This window comes from Rhamphochromis sp. 'chilingali' (assembly GCF_963969265.1).
Source record: "Rhamphochromis sp. 'chilingali' genome assembly, chromosome: 22".
NCBI lineage: Eukaryota > Metazoa > Chordata > Actinopteri > Cichliformes > Cichlidae > Rhamphochromis > Rhamphochromis sp. 'chilingali'.
Window position 1 is genome coordinate 30,877,309 of NC_137950.1, and position 13,807 is coordinate 30,891,115.

The following is a 13,807-nucleotide window of genomic DNA, read 5'->3' on the forward strand; positions in this document are numbered from 1 at the left end:
CCACCTACTGTTTAGACCTTCTGTTTGTGAGAGGAAACCAATCAGAAGAGTGTTTGCTTAAAAGGGGAGGAGCTAAAACAGCTTGTTTCAGACAGAGGTTGGAATGCAGACTACCAGATAAAGAAGGATTATTATGAATTATGAATCATGAAAATCTGCTTAAGTAGAGAACAGGAAGTGACATCATGCCTTGTTGGTTTTGGTAGTACCTACATATGTCTGAAGAACTTCTTCCTTAAAGCGTGCTGCTGAGGATCTCCGACACCTGGGAGTTGGTTTGGTCATCCGAGTCCACCTCCTGGGCGGTGGCTCCCTCTGGCTCCTCCCCTTCCACGACCACCGACACGCCTGCGGCCCTCACCTTCTCCATCACCACTGCCCCCTGCTCCTCCTCCTCCCACCCCCTCCTCTCGTGGCCTGGTGACAGCTCTTTGCAGGGCTCAACGAATATCCTGCGAATGTGCGGTCGCGGCTCCCGATGTCGGGTTTTGCGGCTCTCCAGGACACAGGAGGCGTGGCTGACATAGGTGGTGCCATCCGGGGAGGGCAGGTCCCCCGGCAGGGGCAGGTCGGGGTCGAGCTGCTTGGTGTAGATTCCCTCTGACAACGATCCGGTGTGACTCTCCCCGCTGTGGCCCCTGAGCCAGCGCTGGGGCCCACTGAAGTACTGCCCGCGGTGGCTCCTGGACAGGATCTTACGTTTGGCGGGTGGGTTGGCGAGGGTCCGGAGGAGGGGGGGGCCCTCGTGGTGGCTCTTTGAGAGCGAGAGGCCCTCCAGAGTCCGGGTGGTGTCAAACAGAGCCGGGGACAGGGGAAGATCTTTGGAGAACCTGGGGGAGAGGGGGAGGGAGGTGGAGGTGGGCAGGGTTCGAGAGCGAGAGGGCGAGCGAGGGAGGAGAGGTGAGGAGAGGGGAGCATCCTTAGGATCCTTCACCACGGGGGAGAGGGGGAGGTCTTTAGCCGGGCACACGCTATACCTGAGTGGAAACCATGAGGAAAGTAATCAGATTACCCAAACAACATGGAGGACCTGCTGGAGGATTGATACTGATGCTCAACAACTCAAAGAAGCTAAAATCTAAAGAAATGAAAACGATTCACTTCAGATGAAAACAAAAAATGTCATGTGACTCTGAGGGTGGGCCTGCGAGGTGATACCAGGTGTGCAGGGCGCATCCTAGTCAGGTGCTGAAGCACCCCAGTGCAGGCCGAAGGTAACAGCGCTGCGCTGTGGACTGACTCTGATCTACAGCCTGAAGTGATCAGTGCACGCACACGAAGACGTGCAGGGTTAAAGAAAGCGCACTAATCACCGGAGCTCGTTGATTTGGAGCACGTCCGGGGCGCTGCCGCCCAGCAAGCGCAGTGCCTGCTGGGACAGATCCTGGCCCGGAGAATAGAGCAGATCCAGGTCACGGGGGCTCAGGGCATCGCTGGAGTCATAGTCGCTGTCTGTGGGCAGGAACACCTCCGAGGATGCATCTTCATCTGAGCCCGGCAGCGACTCTAGATGACAGAGGATTAACGTTAGCTTTGAGTGCTTCTTGTTTTCCTGAAGTTTAATTTGTTGAGCGATGCCTCACCGCTGATGGCTTTCCTCCGGCGGAGCTCTGGGGAAGGAGACGGTGTGGGCAGGTAGTCCATGTTTGAGGAAGTGGAGTCTGTCTTCTGTTGACCGGAGTCACTCTCAGGAACGCTGGCATCCACCAAGCAGGTGATGGGCACGCCGCCTCGAGGCTGCTTGTAGCGTGCGTATTGTAGGGCGTCCGTAATCCAGCGAAGGTCCCGCCGCATCTCGTCCAGTTGCTACAGAGACGCAGAAAAAACAAGTTTAGCCCTCAAAAAGCTCGATGGGGGCTGCATGGAGCACAGCAGGAGTTACAGCTTTACTCAAATACCAGAGAGCTTTTCTGATGATCTACTCGTCTATGGCATCAGGCGATAACCACTGTGATGACTGAAGCCTGATTATGAAGAGTTTGGTTCTACTGTGAGAGATCTTACTGGGCTTCTTTCTGTCATAACAACATTACTGATGCTGAAAACTACATTCATGTATTTAACGGGACTTTTGAGCTCAGCTGTGGAAGTGGAACTTTATGAACAGGAGTCAGTCACAGGCTCCTCCTCTGACACTATCGAACAAACACGAGTGACAGTTTTTCTGTGGCGTGCACGCTCTGTGCACGAAGGTAAAGTCAACATGTGCCTCGGGTGGAACGAAAGGAGGCAAATCAAAAAGCGATCAGCTGATGTCACAATCAGCTTTAGTCTAATCGGCTGTACTCTTCATCCTATTGGTCCTGCAGAGTAGCTCCGCCTGCTTATCGATCCCACTGATCTGACCACCACCCGCCTCTATGGTGACGCTTCCACAGCACAACGTTCTACCCACTGGCTCTGGAGTCATGCATCCACACTGTCAGCACCTCAGCGTTCCTGTGTAACACTCCTAACAGCAACATTCAGGTCTCAGGTGTTTCCTGCACGTTGTTTAGGATGCAACATATGATGAAGACACGGAGAACAATTATATGCCAGATCCACGTCCACTCGGTAAAGTCTAATTTGGCTGGAAGGTTAAAAACACTTTATACAAATACTTTGCAGTTCAGCCCAGAAACAGAAAGTTTGAATCCATCAGCTTGTAGTTAGTTTGTGCTGTTCCAGTGGAAAAGACGTAAAAACGACCACTTTAAAGAGAAAATGGCCTCATGAGACTTTCATCTGTGGGCTCTCAGTGGGATCGTCACAGCTTATTACGAATACTTGTCTGAAACAGTCCAAAACAAACAAAGATTATTATACAGCGTCGTCCCGTTTAGTGACATATTACTGTGGAGTTCTCTGTTTTGTATTGTGCACATTAGTGAGGTCATCCCAGCGCGTGTTATACATAAGTGACAGGATTTCTTCATAAGTGGTTAAACTGCTGATGTGATCTGATCTGGAAACAGTGAAAAACATGTTTTCTTTGGACGGCAGTAAAGTGTGATCAGCAGTAATTAGCCTGCTGTCAGAGAGGCCGAGGCCCACCGCGGTCCTCGCAGAGTCAGCCGACCGCCGACACACACGGTGGGGAGACGGACAGCGGCGATGACTCGACTGGAAAGAATGCGGCGAGTCTGCTGCGAGGAAAACACGAAGGAGATTCCTGCTCGTCCCACAGAGCGCGGCGGCACGTCTCTGCCGAGCGTTTACAAAGAGCTGCTGCTGAACCCGGATCGATGTGAGCCATTACATCAGCCCTGCGCCGCGTCCACAGGAAATGAAGCGACGCAGCGCGAGTCCGCGGCTCATCTGCAGCTTCTCATCGTCAAATCTAAACACAACGCGCCAAAGAAATGACGAATCCTTCGACAACAAAAGTCGCACCTGAGCCAGCGCGCCCCGCAGCAGGTACACAAAAGATGTCAACGTCCTACAAATAAAGGCTTCTGATTGGTTTACTGTCTCTGGACAGATGATGTCAGTTTCTGATTGGTTTGTTTCATTGCTCTGTCTTTCCTCTGCTCCGTATCTTTGGATGGGTTCGGTTTGTCACGCACAGAAAACTAAACCAGGTGAGCCGGTTCAGTTGCTGATTGGCCCTAAACCCTGAGCCTGGTTCTGTTGGAGGTTTCTTCCTGTTGAAGGCGAGTTTTCCTCCCCGTGTCACCTGGAGCTCGCTCACAGTGTCGTTGAAGGCACTTAGCTCAGACTTGCAGCGCACACCTGGATGGATCGGATCACGTTCTCACCTTTAAACCGCTCTGGAGTCCATGTGGAAGCGAGTCTCAGTGCTTTGGGCCACGCCCGTGTGTGATTACCGCGACACAAACTCAGCACGTATAAGCTGGAGCTGTCTTTCTGCAGTAACAGTGGGACAGACTGGGCTGAGCCATCACAGCCATCAGGTCCAGTTTTACTACATTTAAAGAAACATAAGAAAAAGTCTTCCTGCGTTCAGACGGGAAAGTTGTTGAGCCCCACAAATCCTCTTAAGTTGGTCGTGATGATGAATCTGCTCGCACATCTGTAAAGCTGCACGGCAGTAAGAAGAAGTCAGTTCGAAGCCGTTGCACTGCAGATAAGATGCTGGAGGTTTCACGCCGATCGGGGTGGCGTGGAGCTTCAGGGAGAGAGCTGTGCGGTGACGAGCTTCCCGAGCTGAAGATGAAGTTTCCATCTGCAGCTTCATGATGTCACACCAAGAGCGACGCAGGCAGATACGCCGCACTCTGCTCAGCGTCGCTTCCCTCAGCATCTGTGTCCGGTTACCGCAGCGACGCCCGTCTGGGCGCTTGTGTTTCCTGCTGAGCCAAACCTGCTTCCTGAAACAGAAACGTCCTGATGAAGACCAGCGATATGGGTTCACTGAAGAGCTGACTGAGAGAGCCGAAGACGGACGAGCAACAGGAACTGCGATCGATCTGCTCGCCATCGCTGCAGCTGAGCCTAAACTAACTGTCCAATCAGACTCAGTGTGTGAACGTTTATAAATATGTAATAAATCAGTCACTCCTGTAACGTGTGTGTACGTGATAGCGTGGCAGCGATTACATGTTGAAACCAGCTGTTGTCTCAGATGTGCTCTGTTTCTGAGAGATGAACATTAAGTTTTGGACCGTTCACAGTTAAAGTGATGACTGTCCTCAGGACGCCTGACGGAAGCTCCACCCCTCCACGCGCTCTGACTGCTTTTAGTTTCCGAGCATTTTGTGGTCGTCTACTTTTCCCCCCGAGCGTTCAGATGACAGCCGGAGAGCGAGACGACGGCCTGACACGCTCTGGCAGCGCTGCGATCGGAGCCAGCTCTTGTGGTTTTGCGCTCCGTTGATGGCGGCGGCGGCGAGCTTTCCAAGAGCAGAGAAACAAACTGTTTAACAGCACCGACTCTTTGTTGCCTCCATAAACGTGTCAGATCGATCACAGACTCGTCTGCTTTCAGTTTGTTTGCTTCTCAGAGAAAAACTGAAATAAAATCATAGAGAAAACGAGATCTATTACACGAAGGCTGTTTGATGAGCTGCCGGGCGATTAACGTTCCTGCAGCGGAGACGTTTACGAGCCTGAAGGGCGTTTTAATCTGAGGTCAGCTGACTCACAGCAGTGTTTGAGTTTCACACGTTCATTTCAGGAATTTTCCCACATCTTTCAGAAAATTCTTCCCTGAATGTTTCACAGCCTGGTTAGCCTCACATTTCCATGAACTAGCAAACAGAGAGCCGCTGACCTGCTCCAGGACAACAAGTATCTGTTCATCTTACACGCCGAGCTGAAATATGAGAATGTTACAGAGCACGCTCTCCTCAGGATGAAGCTCCACCCACCAGAGACACAGCTGAAGGAAGCAAAGACGAACCAGCGTGAGAAGAAGACTAAACCTGAGCCACAGCGTCTCAGGTACAAATCAGAAAACTCGTCGTCAGAACTTTAAACCTGAAGGTGATGATGAGTGTGTGAAATGCATGCTGGGAAATTTATAGGTCAAAAGGTTAAAGGCGACCAAAAGTTACCTGGATGTAATCCAGGATGAGCTGGTGCCTCTGCTTGGCCGTGGCCACCTCGCCGTCAGTGATGGCCTCCCGCAGTGCCTGCTGGGTAATAAGGGCGTCCAGGTCGAGGACGGAGGACAGGCGGCAGTACAGGCTGATGAACTTCTCTTTGTAGGTGCAGAAGTGCACTGAGGAGAGAAAGGAAAGGAGACGTGAGAGAGGACACTCAAAGCATCGCGGCGGTCTGACTCGGCCGGCGCGGCGAGCAGCAGTGCGTACACAGAGCGAGTGTTGCTCAGTGTGATTGGCTGCAGACTGATATAATGCTCGGCTCTGCAGACGGACCCGAGCGTCTGTGCCGCCGTCTGTGCTGCTCATCCCGCCACAATAAAAGCCCAAAGCTCTGCCGCACGTCTGCACAGCGAGCCCGTAAACCTGAGAGCCCGCCTCAGAGCTGCTGCGGGACAGTCGGCTGAAGACTTCCTGTAAGAGCTGGTGTATGTGAACGCACCGCCGAGCTGCTGCTCTGTGATGTTTCTCCAACACGCTCGCTCCCTGGTTACGGCCTGATTGGAACGTTAGACTTCCTAAAACCTGGAGATGGCGCTCCACATCCCCGTTCTTCAGGCCTTCTGCAGTCGTCTCGTTCCATTGAGCTCGTGGTCTTGAAAGTTCTGCTCGGTAGCTTCTAACGTGTTCACCGTGTTTCCCAGCGTCTCCGTCTCTTAAAAACGCCTCAGTGGGTCGTTCTCGGCATCTCCGTGCTCATGAACCTCGCCGCTGCTTCATTCTCAGCAGAGCCGTCTGCTCCACCTTTAGATCCACCACGATGTTTCATCCCTGAAAGTCACCGTGCCATCAAACCAATGTAACGTGCTGCTGCGTGCTCTTACCGAGTTCGAACATCTGCAGGGGCAGGTGGAGGAACCCCGACAGCGGGGTGTAGGGGTTGGACTGTCCGGGGGCGGAGCAGACGTCATCGGCGGCGGGCAGCAGCAGCAGGAAGGAGACGCCGTGACCGAGCTCCACCACCTCCTGACTGTAGAGCCGGAAGTGACGGGCCTGCAGACACACACACACACACACACACTGTACTTCAGTGTCTGCTAATAAAAGTCAAATCCTTTACAATGAGCATCATTAACGTGTAAAATAATAATAAATGACGTGATTCCAGTAAAACGTCGTCTGCAGGCCTGAAATGAGACGCTTCCTCTGCAGGTTAGAGAACCTGTCACATGACTACAGGCTGATTTTACAGCCTGATGTTTGCAGGTGTTACCTGCAGGAGCAGCTTACGTTATAACTTTGTAACACAGCCTGTGGCGGGTGGTGTAGTTCCCCTGTAATATAAGAACTGACAGTGGTTTTATTACTAAGTCATTATGTTTATGTAGAAATACTTAAAGGCAGGAACACGAGCATAAGGAGGTAACAAGACAGGTTTTTAAAGGAAAAGGAAATAATTATACTGTAAGTAATATATACACTGTAATATCCTGTAAGCACGCAGGATTTATTTAGTGTCTGCTGTAGGAGAGCTCATCACACCAATGTGGGTAAAACAACTGAACATCGTCCACATTATTAACACCCTGAAAAGTGCAGCACAGGTAATTACACGGTACTTTAAACTGAATCATTTCTCTCTGTTCCTGTAAAATATAAATAAAGAGCATTTACTCGTGCACTGCCTTAAACAACTACACATTACTGTTACTGCATCACTTTGTTGTTTCCTGTACAAGCCTGACTGTTTACTAGGGATGGGTACCGGTATGCACCGCTTCTGACATAAACGGTAGTAACCAGACCGAAAAGCAGCGCACATTTCTTTTTTTTCCGCCTGAGCTGTGACACACTTTGGATTCTAGCCAATCATTTTACGTTTCTGAGGATAGTAGGCGGGTCCAGGCACGTACGTTCTTTTAGAGCAGAGCTTCAGATTAAAAATGCCCAAGGCGAAAGTCTGGCTGTACTTCACAGCAAAAGATGCAAACTCAGCAGCAACAAGTGCTTTAAGCTGATACTGTGATACTGTCAAAGGAGGTAACACCTCGAATCTGATGAAACACCTGGCGACGCATAGCGTTTTCTTAAAAGTCGAGAAATGCACCGTATTTGATAGCTTGCTGCGAGACCTCACACCGAGCGCATCTACTGCGGTGTGGTGCCTGTTATCTGACCCGGAGTTAGCAACATCCCCCAAAAACACGAAGAGGAGAGTCCTGGCCCCTAGCCCTGCCAGTGTAGCAGAAATGATGAGGATGATGATGCAGCAGCAGCCGTTCTTCTCTGCGTGAGTAGCTTAATGTTGTTCGTGTGTAATTTACGTTGAGCAGGCTAACCACGTTATTACATTAATGCATGTAAGGTGAACTAGCAAACACCATCATAGCTACATGCGGCTGTCTTCTTGTTTGATGGCAGATGCTCCCTTCACCCTGGCCAAAAAGGCTAAAATGACCAAAGAAAAAGTGGACGAAATTCATAGTCAAAGATCTCCATCCATTTTCAACGGTGGTGTCACCATCACTCAGGTGAAAAATGTCGTATTACTCTGACGTAAAAAAAATAGTATGTTATAGACTGTATGTTGCAGAAAAAAAGAGACGGCTAAAAATAAAAACATGTTCTTCATTCTTTAAGCACCGGCACCGTTTCAAAAGTACCGGTTTGGCACCGGTATCAGAGAAAACCTAAACAATACCTTCCCTGCTGTTTACCCTCATGTTGTTCGAGTGTTCCTACCTGTAAGTATTTGTAAGTAATATAAGTACAGAGTAACTATGGCTGTAGCCGCGTGCTGTTTGAGGCGTGCGTACCTGGTGCAGAGGTAGGTTGATGTGTTTCAGCAGGGACTTGATGGCCGTCTGCAGCTCATAGTACAGTAAAGGGGCGTGACTTTCTGCCCGGGGCCCCGCCCCCTGGTCGTCCTCCTTCTCTCCTGCAGCTGCCAGCGTCTGGATCCAGTCCCACTCCTCTCTGATTGGACAGCACACACAGACAGAGGCGGGTCACTGATGCCGTCAGAGACTTCCTGCGGACCGCAGGGCGGGGTCTCCGCTCGCCTCGGCTAACCGAAACCGACAAATCAACACCAGCTTCATCTGCACGCCGGCTCACACACTCAAAAACACAGCAGGAGCTCTTTTCTCTCCCGTTTCTTCCATTCTTCGACCACGCCGAGCTGCCGAGCTCGCACATATTCTTGGAAGTCGACGAGCAGGAATACGATGTTGATCCTCGATCAGTCCGAGCGAGGACACGCCGAACATCTCACACTGACTTTAGCTCACAGTAGGAACCAACTGGTGCTGGAGCTTCACGAGGTAACGCGGCAAGATTCAAGTCGGTTCCCTCTTTTCATCGTTAGTTCCCTCCTTCGTTGGTTTGTTCATCGCTTCCTTCCGTTCCTAGCTTGTTAGATTCTTCTTTCCTCCTTCCTGGTTGCTGTGTTTGCATCTTCCATGTTTTTCTTATTTTTTCTTTTATTTCTTTGTAAAGTTTCTTCACTTGTTTCTTCATTGGTTACCTTCTTCCTGTTTTTCTTCCTTGGTCCATTTTCTTCTTTTCTTCAGTCTCTTTGTTACTTGCTTCCTTTTTAGTTCCTTCCTTTGTTTCTTCCTCTGTTTATCCAAAGTCGAGTTACACGGGTGACAGACCAATGAGGGAGCTGCACACGCCCATTTTGCCAGCAAAACTTTCCAGATATTCCCGGACGATTCCAAGGTGCTCGCAGGCCAGATGAGGTATTCCCCCAGCATGTTCTGGATCAACCAGGAAATCCCTTCCAGTTTTCCAACCCGCCACAGGCTCCGGGCAGCCGTCCTAATCAGACGTCGACCCAGCCGCCCTGCAGAGGAACCTCATTTGATTTCAGCCACGTGTGCTGCTGCAGGAACAAAGCAGCGTTCGCTCTACATTTCACACGGAAACAGCACCAAACTAAGAGCTCGCCATTCAACAACCCCGCAGTCTGAGAGCGAGCGACGTCACTGACATGAAACAGCTTGGAAACCTTCCTCCCTCCTCCTCTCAGCTCCTTCAGCTGAGAGCACTGACCCCGTCTCCCACCCTCGTCGTGCACTCGCCTCATTCAATGCAGCTGTTATTCAGCACTGAGGTAAGCCTACCTGGACACGTTGGCGTTGTCTCGTACGCGGGTGTGGCAGAGCATGTTGGGGGTCCGCTGGGACACCAGGACCTTGATCTGGTCCACGGAGCTGCTGAGCTTCAGGTAGCCCAAGTAGAGTCCCGGGGCGAGCCGGTGGGTGCTGCGCCGTTGGTACGCCAAAATGTCCTGAAGGGCAGAAACAGAAACGGGTTAAATTCAGGACTTCCTGTCAGGTGACTCGCGCCTGTGCCTCACCTGTATGGTGATGATGAGGATGTCGAGGGCGTAGGGCTCCTCGGGTGTGGACAGAGACTTCCTCTGGCTCTGCAGTTTGGTCACCTGCATCCACTTCCCGCTGAACAGCGAGTGCTGGCTCTCCGTGTCGCGGATCGTCACCAGCAGCACGTTGCCATGGCGATCCTTGATGGGCTCGTAGTGGACCCGGCCCAGGTTGTGGGTTCCCAGGAGGTTCTGCGGGTGGAGCAGGTAAACATTACAGGATTACAGGTCTGAGACGGCTCTGGGCACGCTCGGCCTGTCGGACGTCACTTTGAAGGTTTGGTTTGTGATTTTCACTGAAGCTGATTGGTCGGTTTCCTGACCTGCAGCTGCCCGGCGGCGGTGAGCATCTTGTGCCTGGCCTGCAGGGTGGAGGACGACGACATGGACACCGACATGCTCTGTCTCAGCCACCGGACGTCCTCCCACATGCAGGACAGCTGCAGACACACAAACAGGAAGTTGACATCAGAGACACAGCGTGTGAAAAACTGTCCATTAACACACTTTAATCCTTTGCCGTTCCTCCTCCACCCTCTTACTACAACCAAGCAAAAGCTGCTGAGGGCTGAAGCAGCCATTATGACTCCAGCTCGCACACACTGGTCACACTGGTCACACTGGTCACACTGGCAGCTTCCCTACAGAAGCCCTTCAGTTACAGCAGACTTGCAGGTTGTAGCGCTGCAGCGATTCGGTTCGTTACGCTGAACCTCGTGACTCATTGTTTGCAGGTTCAAACCCACGGTCTTTAGAAACAGAGAAGTGTGGCAGTACAGAGAGGCTGGAGGGAGACCAAAACCCTGAAACAAGACGTGAACTGTTCAGACATTTATGTCCAAACCAGCTGCCTGCTGGGAATAAAAGACAGCCGAGACCCAGCAGCAGAAATAAATACGACACATGATGAGAGGAAAGGGTGTGAGGAGCAGAGGGCTCATTCAGAGCTGCCGGACAGACGACGATGATGACGAAGATGATGAGGTTTTATTTGCGTACCTTTGTGAACCACAGGAAGTCCTGCATGAGCGAGCTGCTGTACGAGTCATCCACCTCCACGATGGGGATCTGCTCCTCGGCCGTCACCAGTAAACTGTCCTTATGGTAGAACACAGCCGCCAGGTAGATCCCCCTGCACGCACAGGATGGTGCGGTCCGCACAGGTGAATAGAAAGGAGAGTTAGCGTGCTTATGCTAATGATGCACTTTACAGTTTAATCAGATTCGGTCTGAAAAACCATCATTTTATGAGTTTACTGAGTTAAATTAGGATAAAGATGTTTGTTATTCTGTTTCCTGTGTCTCTGCTTCCTACTGCAGCTTTCTTGCTGTGGTCCGTCATCGCGCTGACATCAGTGGTTTCAACTTCCTGAAACAACTTTATGTTGTGGTGTGCGCCACTGACCCCAATCAGAGACTTTTAAATAAGAAAGACACAAGAAACTAAATCAGCAGTCCTGAAAAGCTCAGGCGCCAAGTTGGAGCCACTGATGTCACTGCAGGACTACCACAAGAAATTCCACCCAAGAGAACTACTGTTGATACCAGCAGGGCATCAGTGTCTATGGGAGGGATTCAATTCAATTCAATTTTATTTATATAGCGCCAAATCACAACATAAGTCGCCTCAAGGGATGGCTGCAAGAAAACTCCTGCAATATCCACCAAGACTGAGCTGGTTCCCACGTGAACTCGATCCACATATTTCCACTAAAACATGGAGGTGCTACTGCGAGAATTCCCACCCGCCACACCTAAACCAATGAACGTGATGCTGGTGCCACAAGAACGGGAAGCCTATGAAGGTTACAGTGAAGCCGAGAGCGTCCTCAGGCTCGTCGTGGAGAAGCAGCTTCTGACCTTTTCAGTGTCTTTACAAACTTGTTGGAGGAGTTGAAGAGATGTTTCAGACTTCTGGAGACAGACTGCTTCCTGCTGGGGTTCTGCAGCTTAGAGGCATCTGAACAAAAAGACGAGAGAAGAAGAAAACAAGTGAAAACTGCGTTTTTTTTCCAGCTTCAGTCTAAATGTTTGTTTATGGGTCAGCGGGGTCGAGCTTCTCTCCCACGCTGCCGCTCTGACTCAATCTTATCTCCTTTCCCTCGCGTCCTCTGTCGCTCCCTCTGGCCTCGCGAGGACACCGACTGGCCGCTCAGTGATGCCAATCTCCAGACCGCAGCGCCCCTTTTACTGCAGCTAATTAAGCATCACGTAATTACCGTCCTGTAAACAGACGTCAGACGTGGAGCCGACAGGAGCCGGCCGCAGACCGCCAGGGGAACGAGCCGTGATACAGATGCACAGTGGAGGGAGCGTCGAGGAAAAACAGATCATCGATCCCGTGACCTCTGACCCCTTCCCAACAGAAAAGCAGCACACAGCAACATCACCGTAGGTCACAGCGTCCTCGTGTGCTGGTGCTTTAAAGCCTTTTATTAAAACCATGTTGGTTTAACATATTAAACGACTTTAAGGAGCAACATCTGTGCAGCTGTGTGTTTAGTGTCACGTCAGTTCATTTTCATTCAGTTTGTGTTTCAGCTCAAACTGACGTCTGAAACACACGAAGCTCACGTGAAACCCTGAATCTGTAACTACCTGCACGTCACAGCTGCGAAAGGTCGCCCCCTGCAGGCCATGAACGGTACGCTCACTGTTTTTATAAGCACGTTAATATTGCTGCAAACAAATCAACTTACATGCCTGAAAGTCCCACAAAACAACCTGCATCATGTTTAATGACTCGCTGTGTTGTTTGTCTGCTCTACTCAGGATCTCAGAGACGAGGGAAACTTCGTGATCCCGGCGCCTACACGACCATCTTCTGCTGATCTCTCCTCACAGGCTGCTGTTGTTCCTCTGTTGGGTTTGACGAGGTGAATTAAGGCTTCGGGTTTCTATCTCTCCATGAAATTGCTGTTTGCTCGTTAAAAGCTGTAATTACAGCTCGTTTTATCGGAGCGCCTTTTGTCCAGCTGCTGCTGCTCTCGCACACTCGCATTTGGAAAATTGGCCTTTTTCCGAGTCTGTCACAGGGAACCTGACGACTTTAGCAAGTCTCTGTGTGCGTGAGCTCCGAGCTAACCGGCTCTGACAACTGGATAATGTGGCGAGAGCTCGCACGCCATGCTGAATAAACACAGGAATGAGTTTTGTTGGAGAGGGCTGCAAACACGATTGGAGTCGATTAATGAGGCGTCCACCTCTCCATCTGTCAGAGAGGAGGACGGGGGAGAGTTTGAGTTCTGACATTTCAATTACAGGTTATTACAGCGTTTAACTGCTTCTGAGACAACATCCAGCTAAGTGAATGAGACGAGGAAGAGGAGACAGATGAAGGCCTGAAACCTCCTGCAGCCTGCAGTGACGATGACGATGTGATTAATAAAAAAACTGATAAACTGATATCTGGTCAGATGGTGTCACGTCCCTGCGTCTGCCCGGTCGGGACACATGGTTTTGTTGCCTCTCTCTCTCTCTCCTGTCTCCGCCCTGTCTGGGCGGAGCTCACTGTGGGCTCCCGCCTCTGGCCCACGCACCTGCAAACAATCCCTCACCTGCGGCTCGGTATCCTGCTTCTCCACTATTTAAACGGTGGCTCAGAGCGTTTCGTGGCTGGATGCTTGCACGCCTCACGTCAGCGTCGCTGTAACCTCGTCCTGGTTCTGATCTCTTCGCCTGTTTATTCCCTGGACCCGTCCTGGTTTCTCTTGCCTGGATTCCCGAGTGTTTGGCAGCGTGGACGAAGCGCGGTGTGTGGATCGATGATCCAGTGTCCCTCTGCCCTCCCTCCCGTGGATCTCTGAAACCCCGACTCCCCCTCTTTGTAAAAAGCTCTGCGTCTGTGAATAAACAGTTTTTCCTGGGTCCGCTCAGACAGGCGTGAGAGCGTCAGTAAAAATGAATCTGCGTTGTGATCGAAGAGCATGTTTGT

General features: G+C 51.0%; 1 protein-coding gene across 5 annotated transcripts in view; it reads right to left on the minus strand.

Moving 5' to 3' along the window:
• The window catches only part of ankfn1a (ankyrin repeat and fibronectin type III domain containing 1a), a 106,127-nt gene that overhangs the window by 3,917 nt on the left and 88,403 nt on the right, over positions 1–13,807 (minus strand). For 3 of the 5 annotated variants that reach the window (XM_080873260.1, XM_080873258.1, XM_080873261.1), the window contains 11 exons: positions 11,734–11,833; positions 10,873–11,005; positions 10,197–10,313; positions 9,850–10,065; positions 9,614–9,780; positions 8,303–8,462; positions 6,371–6,539; positions 5,499–5,665; positions 1,584–1,806; positions 1,314–1,506; positions 210–977 (listed from right to left, as the gene is read on the minus strand). In XM_080873260.1, coding sequence (XP_080729386.1) covers positions 236–977; positions 1,314–1,506; positions 1,584–1,806; positions 5,499–5,665; positions 6,371–6,539; positions 8,303–8,462; positions 9,614–9,780; positions 9,850–10,065; positions 10,197–10,313; positions 10,873–11,005; positions 11,734–11,833 — 2,387 coding nt within the window. In that variant the 3' untranslated portion in view covers positions 210–235. Of the gene's footprint in view, positions 1–209; positions 978–1,313; positions 1,507–1,583; positions 1,807–3,750; positions 4,314–5,498; positions 5,666–6,370; positions 6,540–8,302; positions 8,463–9,613; positions 9,781–9,849; positions 10,066–10,196; positions 10,314–10,872; positions 11,006–11,733; positions 11,834–13,807 lie in introns of those variants that run through there. The other 2 variants (XM_080873259.1, XM_080873262.1) reach the window with 2 other exon arrangements.